Consider the following 23,935-nt stretch of genomic DNA (forward strand, 5'->3'; position numbering starts at 1 on the left):
GATTTCAGTATGTAATGTTGACTGCTCCCAGCAGGTGTCACTGTACAGCAGGAGGGCTTATTACCTCTAATCCAGTGGTCTCCAATCGTTTTAGACACAAGATCACTTTCTGAATTTAAGTGCAACCCAGGATCTACCCCGCCCCTTCCCTGAGGCCCCGCCCTGCTCACTCCATCCTCCATCATTCGCTCTCCCACACCCTCACTCACTTTCACCATGCTGAGGCAGGGAGTTGGGGTGCGGGAGGGAGTGCAGACTCTGGGCTGGGGCCAAGGGGTTTGGAGTGTTGGAGAGGGCTCTGGCCTGAGCCTGGGGCAGGGGGTTGGGGTGCAGGAGGGGGTGAGGGGTGCAAGCTCTGGGAGGGAGTTTGGGTGCAGGAGGGGGCTCCGGACTGGGGCTGAGTGCTGAGGTGCACAAGGGGGTATGGGGTGCTGGCTCTGGGAGGGGCCTCAGGGCTGGGGTTGGGGTGCAGGAGGGGGTGCACGATGCAGTCTCTGGGAGGGAGTTTGGGTGCGGGAGGGCTCCAAGCTGGGGCTGAGTGTTGGGGTACAGGAGGCTGTATGGAGTGCTGGCTCCAGGAGGGGGCTCAGGGCTGGGGCAGGGGGTTGGAGTGTGGGAGGGAGTTTGGGGTGCAGGAGGGGGCACAGGGTGATGGCTCTGGGAGGGGGCTCAGAGCTGGGGCAGGGGGCTAGGGTGCGAGAGGGGTGAAAATTCCCGCCGGGCAGCACTTACCTTAGTCGGCAGCGCAGCGGGGCTAAGGCAGGCCCCACACCACTCCTGGAAGCAGCCAACATACCCGTGTGGCCCCTGGGGGGTGGGGGGACATGACTTTGCATGCTGCCACTTTCTGTAGGCACTGCCCCCGCAGCTCCCATTGTCTGCAGTTCCCTGTTCCCAGCCAATGGGAGCTGCAGAGGTGGTGCTTGTAGGCAGGAGCAGCATGCGGAGACCCCTGCCCCCTCCTCCAGGGACTTTAGGGGCATGCTAGCTGCTTCCAGGAGTGGCATGGGGCCGGGTTCTCGGCAGGCAGAGAGCCTGCCTTAGCCCCACTGTGCCACTGGACTTTTAGCAGCTGGAGATCGCAATTGACTGTCAGAGGTTCCAGGATCAACCAGTCGATCGTGATCTACCGGTTGGTGACCACTGCTCTAATCCAAGGTCCACATGAAACATGAAGGCAAAAATACATGCAAAAATGGTGATAATTCAAACAAATAAACCATCACTTTGTCCTTCCAAATCCTGGGCAGGACCACTCAAGCTCTAAGTGAGGGTCCCAGCCTCTCCTACTGAACATGGTTTCCCAGGAAGGGCTCTGTCCACTTTGATGTATCCATGAAGATGGAGGAAGAGCTGTGGTAGAGCCAGAGGCAGGGCAGGGCTCCCTCCCTTGTCCAAATATCTTTAGCACAATCATAAACTTCCATCTCCACCCGGTAGTCACCATCCAGGCCCTTCCAGCGTCCACCTGTCACAAAGAGTTTGCCTCCCAGTGGCACCATGCCTCCGTTTTCATGCAGAGTGTGAAGCAGCTGCACCTGAAGGAGATATCAGTCATGATATAGGGCTATAGCTCACTCACACCACATCACGATATATGGAATCCAGGCTGCCTTACACAGGAGGCAGTCATTATATACAGACAGACAGAGTTCCACACAGCTTGAGTTCCAGCTTTGTCTCTGGTTCTTTACCAGGCGCCACACCCTGGTTGGAACTCTGTACTGCATACAGAAACATGGAGGGTCTGAGTAACATCCTGCAAGTAAACATCTTTCCATCTCCATTTCCTACAAGAGGAAAGGGGGTGGAAGAACACGTTTGTCTTCAGTGCAGTTAACTCAGGTGATTGACATCCAGATTAGTCCAGTCTGGGTGTGAGCAGCCACACTGAAAAGCCACATCCCAGTTGCTGAGCCCTTATTGGCTCTACACTCACTAGGACTTCTAGGGGCACATCCCATGGTTCTTTGCACTGCAGTGAACTAAGCCCCTCTAGGATTCTTTCCCAGTGAATTGTGGGAGAACTTGTCTGTCCTTCTGGGCATGCAGGGGGAATTGTGGGAAGGCACTGGAGGACTGTCAGTGACTGTCCTCACTGCAGAGTGGGTGGGTTACCAGCCCACATAAAAGTAGTCCAAGTACTCTATCTAACATATAACCCAGCCAGGCTGGCTTTCCTGGGCTGAAAGTCCCACTAAACCCAGGTGAGCTCTTTTGGGGGTCAGGGACAACTCGCAAGGAAGACCCTGAGTGAATTGCACAGGGCACATATGCAATAAGGAGTCACTTCTGGGCTCAAATCTCAAAGAGCTCATAAGTGGAATGAGGTTCTGGGATCTCAACCCAGCTCCTAGAGGACCCAGCAGCATTGTTAAGATGTGATGAGACATCCATGTTACTGAGCTGAGGGGCCCTGCTGACAGTGCCATGACTTGTGTGCATCAATCATATCTAGTGCTGAAGTGGGGCTGGCACGTTGTTCCAGCGATGCCCTGGGGCCCAGCACTTACTGAAGAATTTAAAGCTTTCATTAAAATAAATAAATCATTTTCCAAATGAGCCACCAAAATCCACAGGGAGGGCTTCAGGTGCTGAGCACCTCTGAAAACCAAGCTGCTTTCATGCAGATACTTAACTGGGAACTTAGGTGCCTAGATGTGAAATTTTTGGCCTAAGTTTGTAGCTCAGATAGCTGTAAAGAAAACTTTATAAATCCCACCCAATAAATACATGTAGCTTATAACAATAGCAGCCTAATAGCCTGAGTACTGGACTAGGATTAAGGAAACCTGGGTTCTAGTCCTGTCTCTGCCACTGGCTTATTGGGGAATTTGGGCAAGTCACTTCACTTCTCTGTGTCTGAGTCTCCAGCTGTAAACAATAGAGATAATGATAGTTTGTGCATTACTGATGAAAAGTGCTGGTGAGAGCCCTGCAGTATTATTACTAAAAGAGCTCCCAGGTGTCCCAGAAACATCTTAACTAATTTAATCTGTCTGTGGTATTTCTATGGTGCCTATCACACTGGGATTTACATGTCAATGAGGTGTTAAATCTGAAGCCTAATTATGACACTTACATATCATAAGAACATAAGAATGGCCCTACTGGGTCAGACCAAAGGTCCATCTAGCCCAGTATCCTGTCTTCTGACAGTGGCCAGTGCCAGGTGCTCCAGAGGGAATGAACAAAACAGGTAATCATCAAGTGATCCATTGCCTGTCGCTCATTCCCAGCTTCTGGCAAACAGAGGCCAGGGACACCATCCCTGCCCATCCTGGCTAATAGCTATTGATGGACCTATCCTCCATGAATTTATCTAGTTCTTTTTTGAACCCTGTTATGGTCTTGGCCTTCACAACATCCTCTGGCAAGGAGTTCCACAGGTTGACTGTGCGTTGTGTGAAAAAATACTTCCTTTTATTTATTTTAAACCTGCTGCCTATTAATTTCATTTGGTGACCCCCCTAGTTCTTGTGTTATGAGAAGTAGTAAACAACACTTCCTTATCTACTTTCTCTACACCAGTCATGATTTTATAGACCTCAATCATATCTCCTTTTAGCCGTCTCTTTTCCAAGCTGAAAAGTCCCAATCTTATTAATCTCTCCTCATACGGAAGCAGTTCCATACCCCTAATCATTTTTGTTGCCATTTTCTGAAACTTTTCCAATTCCAATATATCTTTTTTGAGATGGGATGACCACATCTGCACAGTATTCAAGATGAGGGCGTACAATGGATTTATATAGAGGCAACATGATATTTCCTGTCCTATAATCTATCCCTTTCTTAATTATTTCCAGCATTCTGTTCGCTTTTTTGACTGCCACTGCACATTGAGTGGATGTTCTCAGAGAACTATCCACAATGACTTCAAGATCTCTTTCCTGAGTGGTAACAGCTAATTTAGACCCCAGTAACAGCTAAATTAGACCCATAGTGACATGGCTAAGTAGGTTTCAGTAGCTCATTTAGTCAGGGTGGTTGGGTATTACCGGAGCTCCACTTCCATAACCCCACCTCAAAATATGTACAGGACAAAAGTGGCATAAGACCCAGTTAGGGTCACAGGCCCTATCCCTTCTTTCTGAGTCTATCAGTATCACTTTTATTACAGTAGTGTCTAAGCTGAGACAGGGCTTAAGGCCCCACTGTGCTAGGTGTTGTACACACCTGGAAAGCAATGACCGTTACTGGGAACTTACAGGCTATGACAGGTGGTGAGAAAAAGCTGGGGCGGGGGGGAAGGGAGTCCTGACCAGAGCAATACCCAGAAGTTGCAGTGCTTACACTGAATCCTGACACCAGGACAGGTGCGTGGGATGACATGAAAGAAATAGACAAAGTAAAGCTGGGGCTGTAACTGAAATCAGCCAAGTTACCAGCCCATCCTGTCTGCCTGCTTGCCCCACTTTGCACAAGGACACTTGATCAGGATACCTTCAGCTTCTCCTAGACCAATGGTTCTCAACCAGGTGTCTGGGGCCCCCTTGGGGGCCACGAGAGGGTTCAGGGGGTCCGCCATGCATAGCTGGTATTATACTCGCTAGGACCCAGGGCAGAAAGCCAGAGCCTCGCCACACAGGACTGCAACCCGGGGCCCAAAGCCCACCACCCAGGGCTAACGTCAAAGCCTGAGCAATTTAGCTTCACAGTGCTCCCAGTGGCATGGGGCCCTGAGTAATTGCCCTGCTTTCTACCTCCTAACGCTGATCCTGGCTTTTATATGCAAAAAAACCCAGATGTTGTGGCACATCTGGGCCATGGAGCATGTTGGGGGGGGCCTCAGAAAGAGAAAGGTTGAGAACCCCTGTCAGAGATGACCGGTGTCAGAGTAGCAGCCATGTTAGTCTGTATTTGCAAAAAGAAAAGGAGGACTTGTGGCACCTTAGAGACTAACACATTTATTTGAGCATACAGCTCACTTCATCGGATGCAACTGTCAGAGATGATGCTACTAAAGCTGTGCTGGGTGATCCTAGACCTGAGGAGCACTCTGCTCTACAGGCAGAGAAGGAAGGAGAACTGTGCATTCTATGCTGAAAGAGTTAACAGAACCAGTCCCAGAACTGGAACCAATGGGTGACCAATGGAGCACTGAAAGTTATTCATAAGCAGAAAAAAAGGAAGCTGAGGGAGGGAGAGACTGGCAGGGCTTTCTCCGCACCTGTCTGGAGTATTGGCAGCTTGGTCAGCTGAGCACTGACGCCATGTGAACAGCTGCAGCAGGATTTCAGAATGATCTTGTGTAACCCAATCCTGCAACAACATTAAACACACAGCTCCTCGAAGGCCAGCGGGGCCCAGGGAAGTGGGTTATGCCATGTTGCTTCCTGGGGCCCCCTCACTCCAAGTCAGGTCTTTCTGGGGCTCTGGGATAGGCATTTAGGGGGTTAGAACAAAGCTACCAGCTACCAGCTTCCCTTTGGCTGGAGAATCACTCAGAGAAGAGAATAAGCCTGTTTCAGGGTCCCATTCCCAGGGACTCGGGTGGTAGAAGCAGCAATGGCTGGGGCTTTACTTTGAGCTGTGGGGAAATGAATTTGGGGGTCTCAGCTCACTGGCCCCTCACTCCAACCCCAGTCAGTTCAATAGATGGTTGTGGTAGACACTACACAGAAGGAATGCAGAATGGAACTAGCCTCCAGGCCAAATTGCCCACAAGCCACAGAAGAAGTGGTCTGACCCAAGGCCATGTTAGTGGGTCAATGTGGAGAAGCCTAGCATTGAATAACTATTGTGACCAAGCCTTGCTTTCTCCCAACATAGGGTTATAGAGAAGGGGTGTCCTGATACTCTGGGTTAGGCACTATGAAATCCACATACATATCAAATAGAGCCCTCCTTCCAACATGGCACTGGGGAATCAATGTCCAGCATGGTGCACCCCAGTGACCCACTCCACCTACCTTCTGCCAGATGTTAGCATCTGGATCATACACATACACCTTCTTTGTGTTGTCCCCAATGAGGTAAATTGCTCCATGCAGGGAGGCACAGCGCGGGGCAGAGAGGTATTTTGGGATGAATGGGGATGCGATTACACTCCACACATCTGCCAGAAACAGCCATCATCAGTTAGTGAAAGTGCTTAGGAGCCTTGACTAGTAATAAAGTTATCACAGGGTGTTAATGAGTCACAGGGTGACAGAGTCACAAGGACGGGAGAGAGCAGGCTGGCCCACCATAGTAGCTTGCTGGGCTGATTCCCATATCACTTACACTGGTGTAAATCAGGAGTCAACCCATTTACATTCATGGCATTATATGGGTGTAAATACTCTCAGAATTAGGCCCTATAACTGACCTCTTACCATATGGGCCTTGGGCAAGGCAGTCATGAGGGATTTTTGCCATGCATTGTCTGACCTGATTAACATTAGCCTGGCATGTAATTCACTTGTAGGGAGCAAACTGTGGTCCTGAGACCAGCTGGACACTGGCATGGATGTGAAGAGGCAAAAGAGGGAGCATATTTTGGAATTGTCTCAGTTTATCTATCTTTGTGCTAGTTTCAAAGGTTAAAGCTTCTGGTGAGTCCATACGCGGTTAAACTGGGCTACGGTATTTAAATCAGCTAATGGAGTGAAGACACATCTCTTCTTTCACAGGAACTAGACAGCACCAGTCTCGCTTTAACCATTCTGGTGTATCATGTAGAGACAGAGCAAAGGGTGATTCTGGGTACCAGCTAACATAGGCATGACTCCTTTACGCAAGGTATTCTAATGCTCAGTCACTTTGTATAACTTCAGGGCAATGTATCTAAGACCTTCTGAGTAAGAGGATGGCTGCCAGTAAAGGGTTTCCTAAACATGTGAGCCACTAATAGCTCCAAAATAACTTTCCAGGCTCACAGATCATCATATTGTCATGTGCCACTGCCATATCATGCTGATGTCATATGCACATTTGTCCCTCTAAGACACACTTAGTGGCAGCACTGGAAAGGGAGTCACAAAGGAGCCAGCACACCTGGCCTTCCAATGAAGAACCACATCAGATGGGGGAAAGAGTGTCCACATGGTAGTGGGAGACACAGGGCCAGAATGTGAGACCCTTACTCCCCCTGGGAAACAGTTACTCACTTGAGCAATATATTTATAATAATACCCAGTTCTTATGTCATGCTTCTAATTAATTGCTTTCACAGTGCTTTACAAAGGATTCAGTATCATGATCTCAATTTTACAAATGGAGAAACTGAGGCACAGAGAGGTGATGGGGCTAGCTCAGAGTCACCCATGGGCCAACTGCAGCACCAGGGATAGAAGCCAGCTCTGAGTCCCAGTCCAGTGCTCTGTCCACTAGGCCACACTGCCTCCGCTTCCCTTCAATAGACCTAGCTTGTGTAAGTTAATGCTCACTAGGGAGAGTAAGAGGTTCACAATCTGGCCCACAGTGAACATTTCCTGAACTAGAAGAGAACACAAGTCTGGGGTTCACTTTGGGGAAGAGATGAAAGCTGAGGCTGACCCAGTTTGCTCATCCATAATACTCTAAATCACTGTGTAGGTAGCACTTTTACCTCATTTAAATTCGGTTCATGCTCACTAATGTTCTCATACTGGGTCTTATGAAACTCCATGTAAGTAAATTACCAGAGATAGTTCAATGTCTTGTGTGTTTTAAATAACTGGAAACGGCTACATGAAACGGGCAGCAACTGTTTGGAGTTTTACCGTACCTAAGGGAACAAGGCACCAACCCTAAGCTGGTGGAAATCAGTATCGTTCCATGGAGGGCAATGGAGCTATGCCAAGTCACCCCAAGCCAAAGAATTTAGGTCTTGACACAGAATGAGTGCCAAATTTACAGCATCTCCCAGCAGGAATCCTTCCTTCCTGCTGCACAATGGGCACAGAAGTGCCACCAGGTTCCCTGGCCCCTGATTCGAGATGAACAGGCTGACACAAACATAACTCACGCATCACACACTCACGTATGCTCTGGTTCTATTTCATGCAGGACAACACACATGTTGTAGGTGGACACGTTGATGCACGTGCGCCAGGACTGGCACAGTATTGTTGGGAGGGACCTTTCTGAGGCTTGGGCCTTTGCGTCCAAAATTCCTGTTGCTGTTCCTTCTCCTTACCTATGACAGGGTTGTAACACTGCAGTGTTAGTGCATTGTACTTGACAGCACAAGAGCCAATGAGGTAGAGCTTCCCCAGACATCCAGTTGCAGTGAAGTTGCTAACATACTTCAGGGCAGGGCTGATGAGGCACCAGCTATTATTATAAGGGTCATAGCACTCCACCTCCACCGTGTCCACTGTGGTCCCTACATACCAAGAGAGGAGACAGGTGAGAGGTTAGCAAGCACAGGGAGTATTATTTGCATTGCAGTAGCATTGGGAGTCCAGAGCCCCACTGTGCCACATGCTGTACAAACACATGACAAAGAGACAGGCCCTGACCCAAAGTGCTTCCAATCTCAGTACAAGACAGGAGACAACAGATGGATACAACAAACGGGGAGCACAAGGAAACAATTTGACCAGAGCGATCAGCATGCTGAGCAGTCAAGTGGTCTGCAGGCTTCTCAGCAGGGGATCTGAAGGAGGACAATGAGCTGGCCTTATGGGTGTCTCCATACAGAAGGGCCTTATCAGAGACTGACAGACAAGAGAGAGGGGAGGTGGCCAGAGAGACGGATGGTGCCTACCCCCAATGGCATAGATCTCTCCATTGAGGACAGCACTGGCATGGTTTGTTCTGGGTTTCAGCATTGGTGCAATGAGTTTCCATGCACCCTCCTTGAGACGGAAGCACCAGGACTGGGTTGTGGACCAGGTGTCATTCTGCGTCCCCCTGGAGCCCCCTAGGAAGAGAATAATCCATCACACACAGAGAGAAAATGTTGTAAGGTAGAGTCAGCCCTGCCCCGGGTAGTGGTCCTACACTGCATCTTTTGCCTTGACATCTAGGCCCCTTTACAGGCATTAAATTAAATTGTGATTTGAAGACAACTTTACAAAGAACACAGCACCACAGGCTGCTGGCAGCAGCTCAATAGAAGCAAACCCCAGAAAATAAAAACAAACTAATCTAAAGTCCAAACAAACAAAAGGTCACCAAATTTAAACACAGGCAGATTGTGAGAAGGAGTAAAATCCACAGGAGAGAACCCTCTACTGAAAAGCCCAGCTACTGCCAGGCCTAGCGAGCTGAACTTCAGCAGGTACCAACCACGGTAGATAGAGAGACAAGGGGGTCTCTCTCGAAAAACCACACCATCCAAGCATGAAGTACAGCCTGGGACATAATTAATTCATGGCACTGTGGTGTCATGGGCCATTCTTCCATTCATTAATTTAATTAAATCAATCAAAGAGCGCTGAATTTATACAACCTGAAAATTGCTGAACTACTGCCCAGGAGCTATGTGATAGCACTGAACTTCCTCAGAGTTGCTGCTTATTAGCAAAATGTCCTTTGGATGCCATGGAAAGAGTAACATTTATTAAATGAACTTGTCATTTATTTTCTCTGTTTCATTAAACAGAAAAAAATACCCTGTGGGGCCACCAGATCAGACACATGAAGGGAAACACAAGGAATTCCAAAGGTTAGGTTCCAGCTTAGGTTCAGCGGAGGGGTTGGATGAGAGCCCCAAGTTACATACCTGTGACATAAACATAATTATTTAGTGCCACCAGAGAAAAGCCCCATTTATTGTAGTCCGGAAAGTCAGGAAGAGCCATCCATCTTTCTGAAACACAGAAAAGTCATAAAGAACCTAAAGGCTTAGACCAGATCCAAAGGCATAAGCCACTACATACTTCCCAGTGCTTCTGTCTTCCCAACATATGACCAAAATGCAAGACAACATGCCTCCTCTGCTGTAAATAACAGGTAGGATTAAAACTGTTAAAATGGTCCCTTCCCCAGATTTCCCTACCCCCTCCAACACTCCCCTAGCTATTTGGCACAACTGGTCTTTAGGAAATTCACTGGAGCCAGATCCTCATGTACTGCTGCCAATGGAAGGAATATTGAACAGGAGTCTTTACAGCTCGCCAGTAACAAAAGCTGGCCAAACTCCACCAAGTTTTTGCAATACATTGAACTGCACAACTGCCATTCATTTCACTCTGGATGTATTCTTGGAAAGGAAAGTAGGAAGCCTAAGAACAGCTCCTATTCTATTCTGAACAGTGTTACGCAGGCTCCCTTAGACAACACCCCAATATTCCTCAGCCATCTCTGCTGTAACGCTGTAGGAGATGGGTGAGGAATGCTTACAAGTGTAATTCTGATGGAATCCTTTCCTCTTTTGGTATCCAAATGGCTCCACCCACAGTTCTTAAAGAATCGAAAATAAACCGGCCATTAAAATGGAAATCTCCTCATTCTGTGGGCCCAATCCCAGCTGGTGTAAATCAACACAGTTCCACTGACCTCATGGAGCTACACCAATTTACAACCAACTGGGGATCTGGCCCATTACCTTCAGTGGCATTACAATAATTTACACCTGCTGGGGATCCGGCCCTGATACTGTAGACATGTACTAGAATCCCTGTGTCTGCCTCTGGCACTCACCAGTGCTTTGAGCTTCCACCATACCTGTCTGTGCCACACTGTACATGGCGGGAGGGGAAACCTGCCCCACGCCTGTGGAAATCAGTTTGTGCCTGGAAGCGTGAGATTGCGTACACTTCTCATACCATGCAGGACTACAATGGCTACCCACTGACTATTGCACTGGTACTGGAGTGTATCTCTTCTGTATGATACTGGAGCATACCTGTGTTAAAACTGCTCTGCTGTCTGATGGCCTGACCTACAGCTCACTGAAGTCAGTGGGAATCTTTTCATTGACTTCAATGGACATTTGCTCAGCCTCTTACAACATAGCACGGGGAGGCTGAGACCCAGCTACGTTCATTTGGCTACAGGGGAATTGTGTGTGTTAATTAGCTCTGGTCCTTGCGTACATAATGTTGTCAAAGTCTCCTGCAATTGCATCAGTCTGCCAGGATTATGCCCTGTCTCCACACCCAAGCTGCAGAAAGTCTGACTCATGGGCTTGTCACCTGGGGAATAGAGCTAGCATTAGGCTGTGCGATTGCGGGAGCATCAGCCTGTGGGGAAAGCAGCTGTTCAGCGAATGACAAAAGCCAAGGACACCCAGAGCATTACATCACCCTGGTAATGGCTTCATTCTAGGATGAACGCGGCTGGTTACTGTGCGTGTCTAAATCTCTGATGTAAAGGGTTCTCTGGTAGTTTAGCCCCTGGCATGGCCACATTGTTTGTGAGCCACCAGCACAGGGCTCCGCAGCATGGTTCCAGGACCGCTCTCAGGAGCCGAGGCCTTTGAGATACTAAGGAGCTTTTGGCTGGTTATGGACTTGGAAACTGTGACCAGACTCTCGGCACCCAGGCATCTTTTTTTGTTTGTTTTTAATCTGCGTTTTAGAACCAATTGGACACTAGAGCCGCGTGAGGTGTGGGGCGCTCTCATCACCCACCCTCCCAGGGCCAGTTCAGGCCTCCATTAGTGGCCCTGTGGATAAGAATGGGCAATAGTCTGAATAAATGGGTCCAATCTGGCTCCATTGAAGTCAGTGAGAGTTTGGCTGCTGGCTTCCATGGAACCAGGATCCAGCATCCTGGGACGGATGTGGGGAGGAAGTGTCTATTTTTTGGTATATGGGGAGACAATGACTGAGAGACTCCATTCCTTCTTGTGCATAGGGTCTGAATGAGACCCCTGTCTTCTCACACAAACGGCTTTCACACCTCCAGTTTGAAAACACTGACATGTAGTTTACTTATTTTAATCTTGACCACCACCCTTTACAGGCCTGGGAAGCAACTCTATTTACAGGGACATACCAACATCACCCCCCTTTGCCAGAGAGGGGTCATGCTAGCCCTGATCATGCTAGCCCCTCCCACTTTCCTTTTCTGTCTCTCATTTCCACTTTGCAGTTCCTTCTTATGCGCCTTTCTGCTTTTCCAGTTAATGGGTTAACTAGCTCTTTAGCTCCCTAGCAATTAGCCCCAGCTTTTCTCAGTCAGGCCCTTCTCGGGGAAATTAATTGGCCTTCCAGTGAGCAGACTGCTAGTTCAGCTGCTGGTTCTCAGTCCTGCCACATGTATTTTATACAAACAATACTAGCTGGCATTTCAAAGGGGGGTTGGCATCATCCCCTCCTAACAGACAGAAAACTGAAGAGGTGCCAACATTTTCAAAGGTAGCCCCTGAATTTGTGCCCCTTTGTTTAAAACTATAGGGCCTAAGTGATGTGGCTGAGCCAGAGCCAGAGCTGGGAAGAGAAGGCAGGTCTCCTGATTTCAGGTCCTTCATCCTCTCTAGGGGACCACACACCATCAGCAAACGCCCCCGCCCCCGCACAAACTACACCAAGGCACGGTTAGCTGTGTGAGTTCATCCTCTCGATCCTACTCAATAGCTTTGGACAGGTGACACACAGAGGCTAAGAAGAGACCAGAACACATAGGAACTGGCAGACGTTTCTCTCTCAAGCTTAAGAGAGAAAGACTGCATATCTATTGCATCACACACTTTGCCCACAAAACTTTTAGGGCCAAATCCAGGGCTCCATCTTCTTAGCACTAATCCAGCAGTGCACAGGGGATGGAGCGTGGTTCGAACAGGGCAGCGGTGTAAGACCTCCAGTAGACAACAGAAACTCCGCTCCAATACTGCTGTTATTCAGCCATCTGCACCACTGAAGTCCTGCCTGAGCTGGATGTAACCCTGGGTGTAGCAAAGAGGCAGGCCTCCCTCAGAGATTGACAGTGAGGGAGGGCCAGACGCCCCCCGGTGGGTGGAACCAGGAAGGCCACGCTCACCATGCCAGAAGCACAGGGGCGGGACAGGAACAGGAAGTATAAAAGGCGGGCCCTGTAACTCATTTGGGTAGCAGCTGCTAAAGGAGATGGACATGTTTTCCCCATTACTGAGGCAGGAGCCCGCAGAAGACTTCAGTTACCCTGAGGACTTGCCCGAGCTGCCCAGACCCAACCAATGCTGAAGAGCTGCTGGGATTGCCACTAGCAGTATACCCTGAAGAGACAGAGGACATACAAGTACACCTTGAGAGGAGGGTAGGAAGGAGCCCAGGGATAGCCAGCTGTAGTCTGGCTGCAGGGGCATCTGAAACACGATCAGTGTGTTGCAGTGGGATTCCTTGCTGACCCAGTGGCAGAGCAGTCTGCCACTGTTAGGGCCCTGGGCAGGGATGCAGTGGAGTCTGGTGGGCCTGCATCCCCCTATCTTTGGCAGTACTCCGCCTCTTTAGGCCAAGAGGCCTGTGCTTGCCTGTCTCCCCCCAGAGCCAGATTGACAAATTGGACCTGACCTGACCCCTTGCTGGAGCCTCCTAGTCTGTGTTTGGTGCTCACCCTTCCCTGAGGTCTAGAACCCAAGACTGTGTTTGGTACCCTGCCCTGTCTGAGGGCCTGAGTTCCCTGACTATACCCTGCCTGAGGGTTGGGCTTTAGATTGTCTGGTGTCCTGCCCTGCCTGAGGGCTTGGGCCCCTGAACCACTCACTGCTCTACCTTGCTGAAGGGATCAAGCACCAAGACTGCTAACTTTCCCATTATCTTAGATTGTTCTTACAGGGTGTGGCCTCCCTCAGAGATTGACAGCAAGGAAGGGCCACATATGCGTACGCTGGGCCTGGCCTGAACCTCAGCTAGAAACAGGCTTGGTTTTGCTTGCTTACTGGTCTTGGGATTGTAAAAGGCAAAGTTCTGGGAGACTGGCAACTCCACGTCTTCTGCCTCATGCTCTTCCAGAGCTCGACCCGCGACCACCACCAGCACTTCCTCCAGCTTCTGTGGAAGGGCAAGTAGGCTCTTCTGGACAAAGGACCTGTTTTCCACCTTATAGAAGATAAAAGAAACATGTCACCAGGCTCAGTGGCTAGGCCCAAGCTTCTCATTCTCCTGGACAGGAGTTCTAGAATGGCAATAAGTCTTTTCTGGTGGTGGGTGGAGAGCCAGGTGGCTTCCTCTCTGGCTCTAGTGGCTGCTTCTCCCTCTGCAGGAGGCTGTCTGCAGACTCAGGCAGACAGTGCTGTATCACTTACACTCAAGGGCATATTCTCAAGCTTTCCTTGGCCACCAGAAGGGCTACAAACCTTCTGTGTTAAATGCAAGCTGAGATTCCAATGTCATCAATGGCTCTGGAATCCAGGGCACATGCCTATGAGTTTATCCAGCCTTGGTGCAATGGGAGTTTTGGAAATGTGCATGCTGCCAGCCCAAAATCATCTACGTTATGGAAAATGGGATGGGAGGGGGAAGAGAGAGAGCAAAGCCTGTTGAGCAGGGAGTTGGGGGGGCCCCATCCACTGTAGCCTCAGCTTGGGCCAGCATTCCCTGCTGCCTGCTCTCTGACATGCTCCTTCAGCACTGAGGCTGCTACAATTCACATTATCTGGGTAGAAAAATCACTCTGTCTCCCTCCTTTAGCCCTGTGTGGACTGACCATGCTACTGCTGCTCCCAGGGCTCAGAGTGTAGACTGTGTGTTGCACTGCTGCTGGACATCCTCCCACTAGCACTAGCTGCCCAAGCAGCACAGCTTACTTATTGCCTATTAACCACTGTACCTGCCTGCCCAGCAGCTACAGCTCTGGAGCCCTGTGCCAAGCTGGGTTAACCATGGTGGCTGGCATAGGTCCCTTCCCATTCACTGGGAGCATTTGGAGGGGGTTTCTGTGCTTAGTTCACCATTGAAAGGAGGTGCCTTTCCTGCCCACAAAGTCTTGTGTCTCCCTGACCCTCACCCCCACTGCACTCTTCACAAAGAGAACATCAACGTCAAATTACTGTCTACTAGCCATCAAAGGAAACTCTTCCAGTGTCGATTTGATTTAAATCACTAGTCAGGAAGACTTGATTTAATCATGGATTTCTACATAAAAGTGCATTCTTGTTGGGTGTTACAACCTTAATATATATTCTTCACAACTCAGATATAGGTTTCATTTTTAGAAAGTACACACTATACATCTTAAGTGATTTATTTTGAAAACTTTTCGAATTAGTTTTACAGCTATATCAGAAAATGAACAATTGTTTGGTTATTTCATTTACCAAAGGTAACTGAAGCAGATATTTATGAAGTCATTGGGAGGTGAACTATCTCCAGTTCAACAGGTTAATCATTAATATTTGGAGGATTTTCTTGCCCTGCTGTGTTAGGAGGAGAACATCACCAGACAGATATTTAAATTGTTTTAGTTAACTAAAACAACGACGTTATGTATTCTGGATTTTTTTTCTTCAACAGCAAACATATAATGTAACAAACAAGCCTGTGAATTTTTGAATTTAGTTAAATATTCAAGTTTTTTAAAATCAGGTTTCTTTTTGTTTTTAACTAAAATAGTTAATGAAATATATTTTAAAAAAACAAATTAAATCAACTATATCAGTTAGCTCAATATGAGAAACTTAAAATGGCTTCTGCAACTAACTCAGTTGTCTTCACCTTCATTTTCCTGTTTGTTCATAATCTGGAAAAGAAAAACAAGCTTTCCTGCTTTTTCAGATCCCAAACGATTTCTCAATTTGGAATGAATTAGTCCAAAGGAAGAAAATATTCTTTCTACACTGGCAGAAGAAGCTACTGCTGTTAAAAGTGAGATTATCACTTCAATGGTCTCTGAATCCAAGTGCTTAAGTGACTTCCACCAGTTCACTGGTGTGACTTTCTTTAAAACATCAGCAAACATATAATTCTTGAATGATTCACCCTTAGCTCTGAAGTTTTTATAGTTGGCATTATAGAAGATGATTGCTGGATGTCCATGTCGTAGCCAACTCCTCTTCATCAGCAGTTAATGTTTGACCCTGCTACTGAGTATTGAGGATATTTGCGAAAAAATGAGCTGGAGATAGTGCTTGTCCCATTTCATTTTTTTTAATGCTTGTAATTTAACTCTCATTGCATATTTCCCCTTTTAAGATCTCATTTAGTTCCTTCCAAATGTCAACAGCACCAGCAATAAAACAGCGATTTCCCTGCATTTTGTTCAAGGCTACAGAAATAGGCTTCAGGGCGCTCAGCATGTGTTCAACATTTCTCTTAAGCCCAATGTTGAGAACTTCGGCTGTGACAGTGCCATCTATTTTTTCATGATTTTGTTCACAAACTATCATCAAATTAGGCCAGTGCTTGATACAGTGCTCAAAACAGTCCACTACTCAGTTCCATTGCACGTCTTGTGGGAGAGTTAGCTTTGTTCCTCCCACTTTTTTAGAGCAACTGCTGCAAAATGGTGTTACGGAAGTATTTTGCAATTTCAACAACATTAGCCTTTATTTCTGGAACACTGAAGTCTTTGGCTAGGAGGTGCATCAAATGAGCACTGCAACCGTATGTTAGCTGGGGACTTTCTTCATTCTCTTCTAAATAATTTCTTCTCATCTTGGATACATTTGCAGCATTTTCTGTGACCAAGCTGCATACTAGACATTTGAATTGCTTTTCACAGTTTGTTATCGCTTTTACTGCTACTTCTTGTAAGTATTCTGCTGTGTGTGCATTTCCTAATGTATCAATTGTTTCTGTAAGGAAGACATTCCCTTCTTCTGTTGTCACAGAAGCACATACAAGAGGATCATTTTGGACATTGCTCCACCCATCAAGACTGAGGTTAACAATTTCACCCTCTAGACCTTTTGCACACTGCTCAATTTCTCTTTCCTCCACTTTATCCAGCAATTTGGCTGCAACATCTGCTCTGTTCGGTGGGCTGTATCCTGGTCTTAATGACTGAACCATGTTAATGAAGTGTGGGTTCTCAATCATATGGAAACGAGAGCTTGTTGCATAAACAAACACCTCTTCTTGTAATCTGCTGGTTCTTATCACAAACTTATCCATGGTTGTCAGGTCCGGCTCTAGGCACCAGGAAAGCAAACACGTGTTTGGGGCAGCACAATTCCAGGGGCGGCATTCCGGCCACCCCTTCTCCCCGCCCCCTTGGGCAGTTACACTCTCGGAGGATCCAAAGAACTGAGGAAGGGGGACGCCTACTGAAAGAAACGTGCTAGCTCCGGGCTGGATGCCGGGGCATAGACATTGACAAGATGCAACATGAGCCCTTCCACCCGAACCCGGAGGTGCAGCAGGTGCATCTAGTCCAACCCCCTGCTCAAAGCAGGACCAATCCCCAACTAAATCATCCCAGCCAGGCCTTTGTCAAGCCTGACCTTAAACTTCTAAGGAAGCAGATTCCACCACCTCCCTAGGTAACGCATTCCAGTGTTTCACCACCCTCCTAGTGAAAGTTTTTCCTAATATCCAACCTAAACCTCCCCCACTGCAACTTGAGACAATTACTCCTCATTCTGTCATCTGCTACCACTGGGAACAGTCTAGATCCATCCTCTTTGGAACCCCCTTTCAGGTAGTTGAAAGCAGCTATCAAATCCCCCCTCATTCTTCTCTTCTGCAGACTAAACAATCCCAGTTCCCTCTGTGACGATGTGACGCAGCAGGGAGGGGGGAGTGTTGACCTGGGAATGTGCCCTGGGGACGGGAGACCTGAGAGCCTGTCACCTGAGCCAGGAGGGGGAGGGGGAGGTAACACCTCTGCCCAGGAATGTGGTTGGAGGCTGCAGCAGGGAACCTGCTCGGTGGGTTTGGTTTCAGTTTGGGGCTGGGTGGAGGAACACAGGGAACCCCAGGGCTGGGGTCTAAGCTCCCTGCTCCCCCAGAAGGACTTCACTGAGGGGTCCTGGGTGTACCCACAAGCTCTGTTTTGGACTGTGTTCCTGTTGTCCAATAAACCTTCGGTTTTACTGGCTGGCTGAGAGTCTCAGTGAATCCCAGGAAGAGGGGTGCAGGGCCTGGACTCCCCCACACTCCGTGACAACTGGTGGCAGCGGTGGGATCTACTGCACCCCGTGAACGGCGCTTCCTGCAGTAAGTGACTGGGGAACAGTAAAACGAAGGGGGATTGACGGGGACCAGGCGTGCTGAAGATTCAGAGAGAGAGACGGTTTCAGGGGGCGGTTAACCCCTGGGAGTGTGTCACCAGAGAGAAGGACTTTTGCAGTAACAGGGTCCCCCGGGGGATTGCAGCGAGCGGTCCCAGGGGCGGAGGAGTCTGCAACTCGACCCTGGCAAAGAGGTGGTGACCTCAAGAAGGACTGGCACACTAGGGGCTTTTCCTGGAAACCGTGGACAGCTGCCCGGCCTGCGAGTGGCCAGCCGGGAGATGTACGCTAAACGCCTTAAGAGCGACCTGGTGGAGCTGTGCAGGCAGAGGGGGCTGCGCGTCGGGAGGTCCACCAAGGAACAGCTGATTGCCCAGCTGGAGGAGAGGGATCGCTTGGATGACCCGATCCCTGTCCCTGAGGGAAGCCGCCCGGCGGACGCAGCGTGGGCCCTGGGGCCTGACCAGGCTGGGAGGGGTCAGACTGCTGCCCAGGACACCCCGAGACCCTTCCTACCTATGCCTGGGGGAGGGGTTGTGGGAAGCCCAGCGAATACCGAGGGCCCCCTGACCCCAGCAGCCAGCAGGGGATCCTCCCAGCGGAGCTCCCCATCCCTGGAGCGGATGCGGCTGGAATGGGAGAGGGAGAGGAAAATGAGGGAGCTGGAGGATCATGAAAAACAACGTCAACATGAGGAGAAACAACGTCAACATGAGCAGGAGGAGAAGGAGAAACAACGTCAACATGAGCAGGAGGAGAAGGAGAGGGAGCGTCAGGAGAAGGAGAGGGAGCGTCAGGAGAAGGAGAGGGAACGTCAGGAGAAGGAGAGGGAGCGTCAGGAGAAGGAGAGGGAACGTCAACATGAGCAGCAGGAGAAGGAGAAACAGAGACAGCATGAACTGGAGCTGGCCAGGCTGAGGAGCAGTGGGGCCCCGGCTGCGGTGAGTGCGGGGGGACCCAAGACTGCAAGGAGCTTTGATAAGTGCTTCCTGGCCCAGCGGAAGGAGGGGGAGGACATGGATAGCTTCCTGACGGCCTTTGAGAATGCCTGCGAGCTGCACAGGGTTGACCCTGCAGACAGGCTCCAGTTCCTCACCCCCTTACTGGACCCCAAAGCCGTGGAGGTCTACAGCCGGATGACAGGGGCAGAGGCAGGGGACTATGAACTGTTCAAACAGGCCCTGCTCCGTGAGTTTGGGCTGACCCCTGAGATGTACCGGAGAAGGTTCCGGAGTCAGCGTAAAACGCCTGAGGTCACCTACCTACAACTGGTCAACAGGATGCAGGGATATGCCCGCAAGTGGACAGCGGGGGCCCAAACTAAAGAGGACCTGCTTGACCTGTTTGTACTGGAGCACCTGTATGAACAGTGCCCTTCCGACCTGAGGCTGTGGCTGGTGGACAAAAAGCTCGCGAACCCCCAGCATGCCGGGCAGCTGGCCGACGAGTTTGTGAACAGTCGGTCAGGGGGTAGCCGGGAGGAGTCCCAAAAGAACAGGCCCCCCCCGATGCAGAGAGAGAGTCACCATGGGGCCTCCCAGCGGGGAAATAGGGAGAACCCCCTCCAAAGGGGAACGCCTGGTGTCGGGCCCCTCCGACCCGTTCGAGGGGACCAACGTGACCTGAGCTGCTATCACTGTGGCCAGAGAGGCCACGTACGGGCCCAGTGCCCCGGGCTCAGGGACAAACTGAGCAGACCCAACCTACCCAGGGTTAACTGGGTAGGGACTCAGCTGGACGAGGGGCAGGCGACCCAGGAAAGGGGGGCTACCAGTTTGCCACCTGCTCAGGAGGGAAGAGTACCCCCAGCCAGCCCCGCCAGAGGGCTGGAGGCTCTGGACTCAGGGTGCTCGGTTTACAGGGTGGGTGCGGGGCTGTCCCTCCGGAGAGAGTGCCTTGTTCCCCTGGAGGTGGATGGGAGGAAGGTCAATGGATACTGGGATACGGGCGCGGAGGTGACGCTGGCCCGGCCCGAGGTGGTGGCCCCAGATCGGGTGGTGCCCAACACCTACCTGACCCTGACGGGGGTGGGCGGGACCCCATTTAAGGTGCCCGTGGCAAGGGTACACCTGAAATGGGGGACCCAGGAGGGCCCCAAGGATGTGGGGGTACACCACCATTTGCCCACTGAAGTTTTGATGGGGGGAGACCTAGAGGACTGGCCAAGCGACCCCCAGACCGCCCTGGTTGTGACCCGTAGCCAGAGCCGGCGAGGGGCACTGCGACCTGACCCTGGGGAGGGTACCACACTGGAGGCGCGAGACCCTACTCGGGTGGGGAGGGAGCGCCGAGGGGCACGGCTCAGAGAGGCTGCGGCCTCAGACCTGGCCACGGAGGGGGAACCGGGCCCCATCCCTTCCCCAGTCGCTGAGTTCCAGGCCGAGTTGAGGAAAGATCCCTCCTTGCAGAAGCTCAGGGACCTGGCCGACCTCAGTGAGGGACGGACCATGAGGAGAGGCTGCCAGGAGAGGTTCCTGTGGGAGAAGGGGTTCCTGTACCGAGAATGGGCTCCCCCAGGGGAAGGGGAGTCCTGTGGGATCAGGAGGCAGCTGGTGGTCCCCCAGAAGTACCGCCGCAAGCTCCTGTCCCTGGCCCATGACATCCCCCTCGCAGGGCACCAGGGAATCCGGCGCACCCGGCAGAGGTTGCTACAGAACTTTTACTGGCCCGGGGTCTTTACCACCGTCCGGCAGTATTGCCGATCCTGTGACCCCTGTCAGAGGGTGGGGAAGGCCCGGGACAAGGGGAAAGCGGCGTTGAGACCTTTGCCCATCATAGAGGAGCCTTTCCAGAAGGTGGCCATGGACATCGTGGGGCCTCTCAGCAAGACGACCCAGTCGGGGAAGAAATACATTCTGGTGGTGGTAGATTTCGCCACCCGCTACCCCGAGGCAGTGCCCTTAGCTTCCATTGAAGCAGACACCGTGGCAGATGCGCTCCTGACCATTTTCAGCCGAGTGGGGTTCCCCAGGGAAGTCTTGACAGACCAAGGCTCCAACTTCATGTCGGCCCTGCTCCGGTGCTTGTGGGAGAAATGTGGGGTCCGGCATGACTGGGCCTCAGCGTATCACCCCCAGTCCAATGGGCTGGTGGAGAGGTTTAACGGGACGCTAAAGATGATGCTGAAAACCTTTATGAACCAGCACCCGCAGGATTGGGACAAGTACTTACCTCACCTGCTGTTCGCGTACAGGGAGGTGCCCCAGGAGTCTACCGGATTTTCGCCTTTCGAACTGTTATATGGAAGGAGGGTGAGGGGCCCCCTGGACCTGATGAGAGACGAGTGGGAGGGGAAGGCCACTCCCGATGGAGAGTCAGTGGTGGAGTATGTCCTGACCTTCCGAGAGAGACTGGCTGAACTCATGGGCCTGGCCAGGGAGAATCTGGCCAGAGCCCAGAGGAAGCAGAAGGTCTGGTATGACCGCACGGCGCGGGCCCGTGCCTACGCCACCGGGGATCAGGTGATGGTTCTCATCCCCGTGAGAAAGAACAAACTACAGGCCGCCTGGGAGGGCCCGTTCAAGGTCGTCAAGCAGCTCAATGAGGTAAACTATGTGGTGGAGCTGTCGAACCGGGCCCACCACCGCCGGGTGTACCATGTGAATATGATGAAGCCATATTATGCCAGGGGGAATGTGGTGTTAGCTGTGTGTGGTCAGTGGGAGGAGCAGGGAGATGACCCTTTAGTAGATCTATTCCCTGGGACCAGAGCTGGTTCCCCCCTGGAAACAATCCCCCTCTCGGATCAGCTCACCCCTGCCCAGCAAGCTGAGGTCAGGGGGGTGCTGCATCCGTACCGACAGCTGTTTTCCAACCAGCCTGGACGCACTAATCTGACTGTCCACCGGGTGCAGACAGGGTCGCACCCGCCGATAAGATGCTCCCCCTTCCGAGTCACAGGGAAAACTGCTCAGGACCTGGAAAGAGAGGTCCGGGACATGCTGGCTTTGGGGGTGATCCAGCCATCGGCCAGCCCTTGGGCCTCGCCGGTGGTGCTGGTCCCCAAAAAGGATGGGTCAGTCCGGTTCTGTGTGGACTATCGGAAGCTCAATGCCATCACTGTATCGGATGCCTACCCCATGCCCAGGCCGGACGAGCTCCTAGACAAGCTGGGAGGAGCTCGGTACCTTACCACCATGGACCTTACAAAGGGCTACTGGCAAGTGCCGCTGGATGCAGATGCCCGGCTGAAATCGGCCTTTATCACCCCTCTGGGGCTCTATGAGTTTCTGACCCTGCCTTTCGGCCTCAAGGGAGCGCCGGCCACCTTCCAGCGCCTGGTGGACCAGCTCCTGAGGGGGATGGAGAGTTTTGCCGTGGCGTATATTGACGACATCTGTGTCTTTAGCCAGACCTGGGAGGACCACGTGTCCCAGGTTAGACAAGTGCTGGACCGACTCCAGGGGGCTGGGCTGACTGTCAAAGCGGAGAAGTGCAAGGTGGGGATGGCTGAAGTATCTTACCTGGGCCATCGGGTGGGGAGCGGCCGCCTAAAGCCGGAACCGGCCAAGGTGGAGGTGATCAGAGACTGGCCCGCTCCCCACACCAAAAAGCAGGTCCAAGCCTTTATTGGGATGGCAGGATACTACCGAAGATTTGTGCCCCACTTTAGCGCCATAGCCACCCCCATCACTGAGCTATGCAAGAAGGGGAAGCCAGACAAGGTGGTCTGGACCGAGCAGTGCCAGGAGGCTTTCCGGGCGCTGAAGGAGGCTCTGGTCAGTGGCCCAGTTCTAGCAAACCCAGACTTTGACAAGCCCTTTGTGGTGTTCACCGACGCCTCCGACACGGGACTGGGGGCGGTGCTAATGCAGGAGGATGAAAAGGGGGAGAGACACCCCATCGTGTACCTGAGCAAGAAGTTGCTACCCCGGGAGCAACACTACGCGGCCATCGAGAAGGAGTGCCTGGCCATGGTGTGGGCCCTCAAGAAACTAGAGCCCTATCTCTTCGGGCGACACTTCACCGTCTACACCGACCACTCTCCCCTGACCTGGCTGCACCAGATGAAAGGAGCCAACGCCAAGCTCCTGAGGTGGAGCCTGCTCCTGCAGGATTACGACATGGACGTGGTCCACGTGAAGGGAAGTGCCAACCTGATAGCGGATGCGCTGTCCCGGAGAGGGGGCCCCGAACTTCCCCAGGTCACTGGTCACAGTGACCCCGCTCAGTTCAGTCTCGAAGGGGGGAGAGATGTGACGATGTGACGCAGCAGGGAGGGGGGAGTGTTGACCTGGGAATGTGCCCTGGGGACGGGAGACCTGAGAGCCTGTCACCTGAGCCAGGAGGGGGAGGGGGAGGTAACACCTCTGCCCAGGAATGTGGTTGGAGGCTGCAGCAGGGAACCTGCTCGGTGGGTTTGGTTTCAGTTTGGGGCTGGGTGGAGGAACACAGGGAACCCCAGGGCTGGGGTCTAAGCTCCCTGCTCCCCCAGAAGGACTTCACTGAGGGGTCCTGGGTGTACCCACAAGCTCTGTTTTGGACTGTGTTCCTGTTGTCCAATAAACCTTCGGTTTTACTGGCTGGCTGAGAGTCTCAGTGAATCCCAGGAAGAGGGGTGCAGGGCCTGGACTCCCCCACACTCCGTGACACCCTCAGCCTCTCCTCATAAGTCATGTGTTCCAGTCCCCTAATCATTTTTGTTGCCCTCCGCTGGACTCTTTCCAATATTTCCACATCCTTCTTGTAGTGTGGAGCCCAAAACTGGACAAAGTACTCCAGATGAGGCCTCACCAATGTCAAATAGAGGGGAACAATCACATCCCTCGATCTGCTGGCAGTGCCCCTACTTATACATCCCAAAATGCCATTGGCCTTCTTGGCAACAAGGGCACACTGACTCATATCCAGCTTCTCGTCCACTGTCACCCCTAGGTCCTTTTCTGCAGAACTGCTGCCTAGCCATTCAGTCCCTAGTCTGTAGCGGTACATGGGATTCTTCTGTCCTAAGTGCAGAACTCTGCACTTATCCTTGCTAAACTTCATCGG

General features: G+C 51.3%; 1 protein-coding gene across 1 annotated transcript in view; it reads right to left on the minus strand.

The window, feature by feature from the left end:
- Positions 1–936: 936 nt before the first annotated feature.
- Positions 937–23,935, minus strand: part of KLHL30 (kelch like family member 30) — a 29,109-nt gene continuing 6,110 nt past the window's right edge. Inside the window, exons 2-7 of the mRNA XM_074963040.1 lie at positions 13,718–13,877; positions 9,638–9,724; positions 8,678–8,833; positions 8,105–8,293; positions 5,916–6,061; positions 937–1,538 (exon numbers count right to left, since the gene is read on the minus strand). Of these exons, the coding sequence (XP_074819141.1) occupies positions 1,287–1,538; positions 5,916–6,061; positions 8,105–8,293; positions 8,678–8,833; positions 9,638–9,724; positions 13,718–13,877 (990 nt within the window). The 3' untranslated portion in view covers positions 937–1,286. The remainder of the gene's footprint in view (positions 1,539–5,915; positions 6,062–8,104; positions 8,294–8,677; positions 8,834–9,637; positions 9,725–13,717; positions 13,878–23,935) is intronic.

The sequence above is a fragment of the Natator depressus genome, chromosome 9 (assembly GCF_965152275.1).
Source record: "Natator depressus isolate rNatDep1 chromosome 9, rNatDep2.hap1, whole genome shotgun sequence".
NCBI lineage: Eukaryota > Metazoa > Chordata > Testudines > Cheloniidae > Natator > Natator depressus.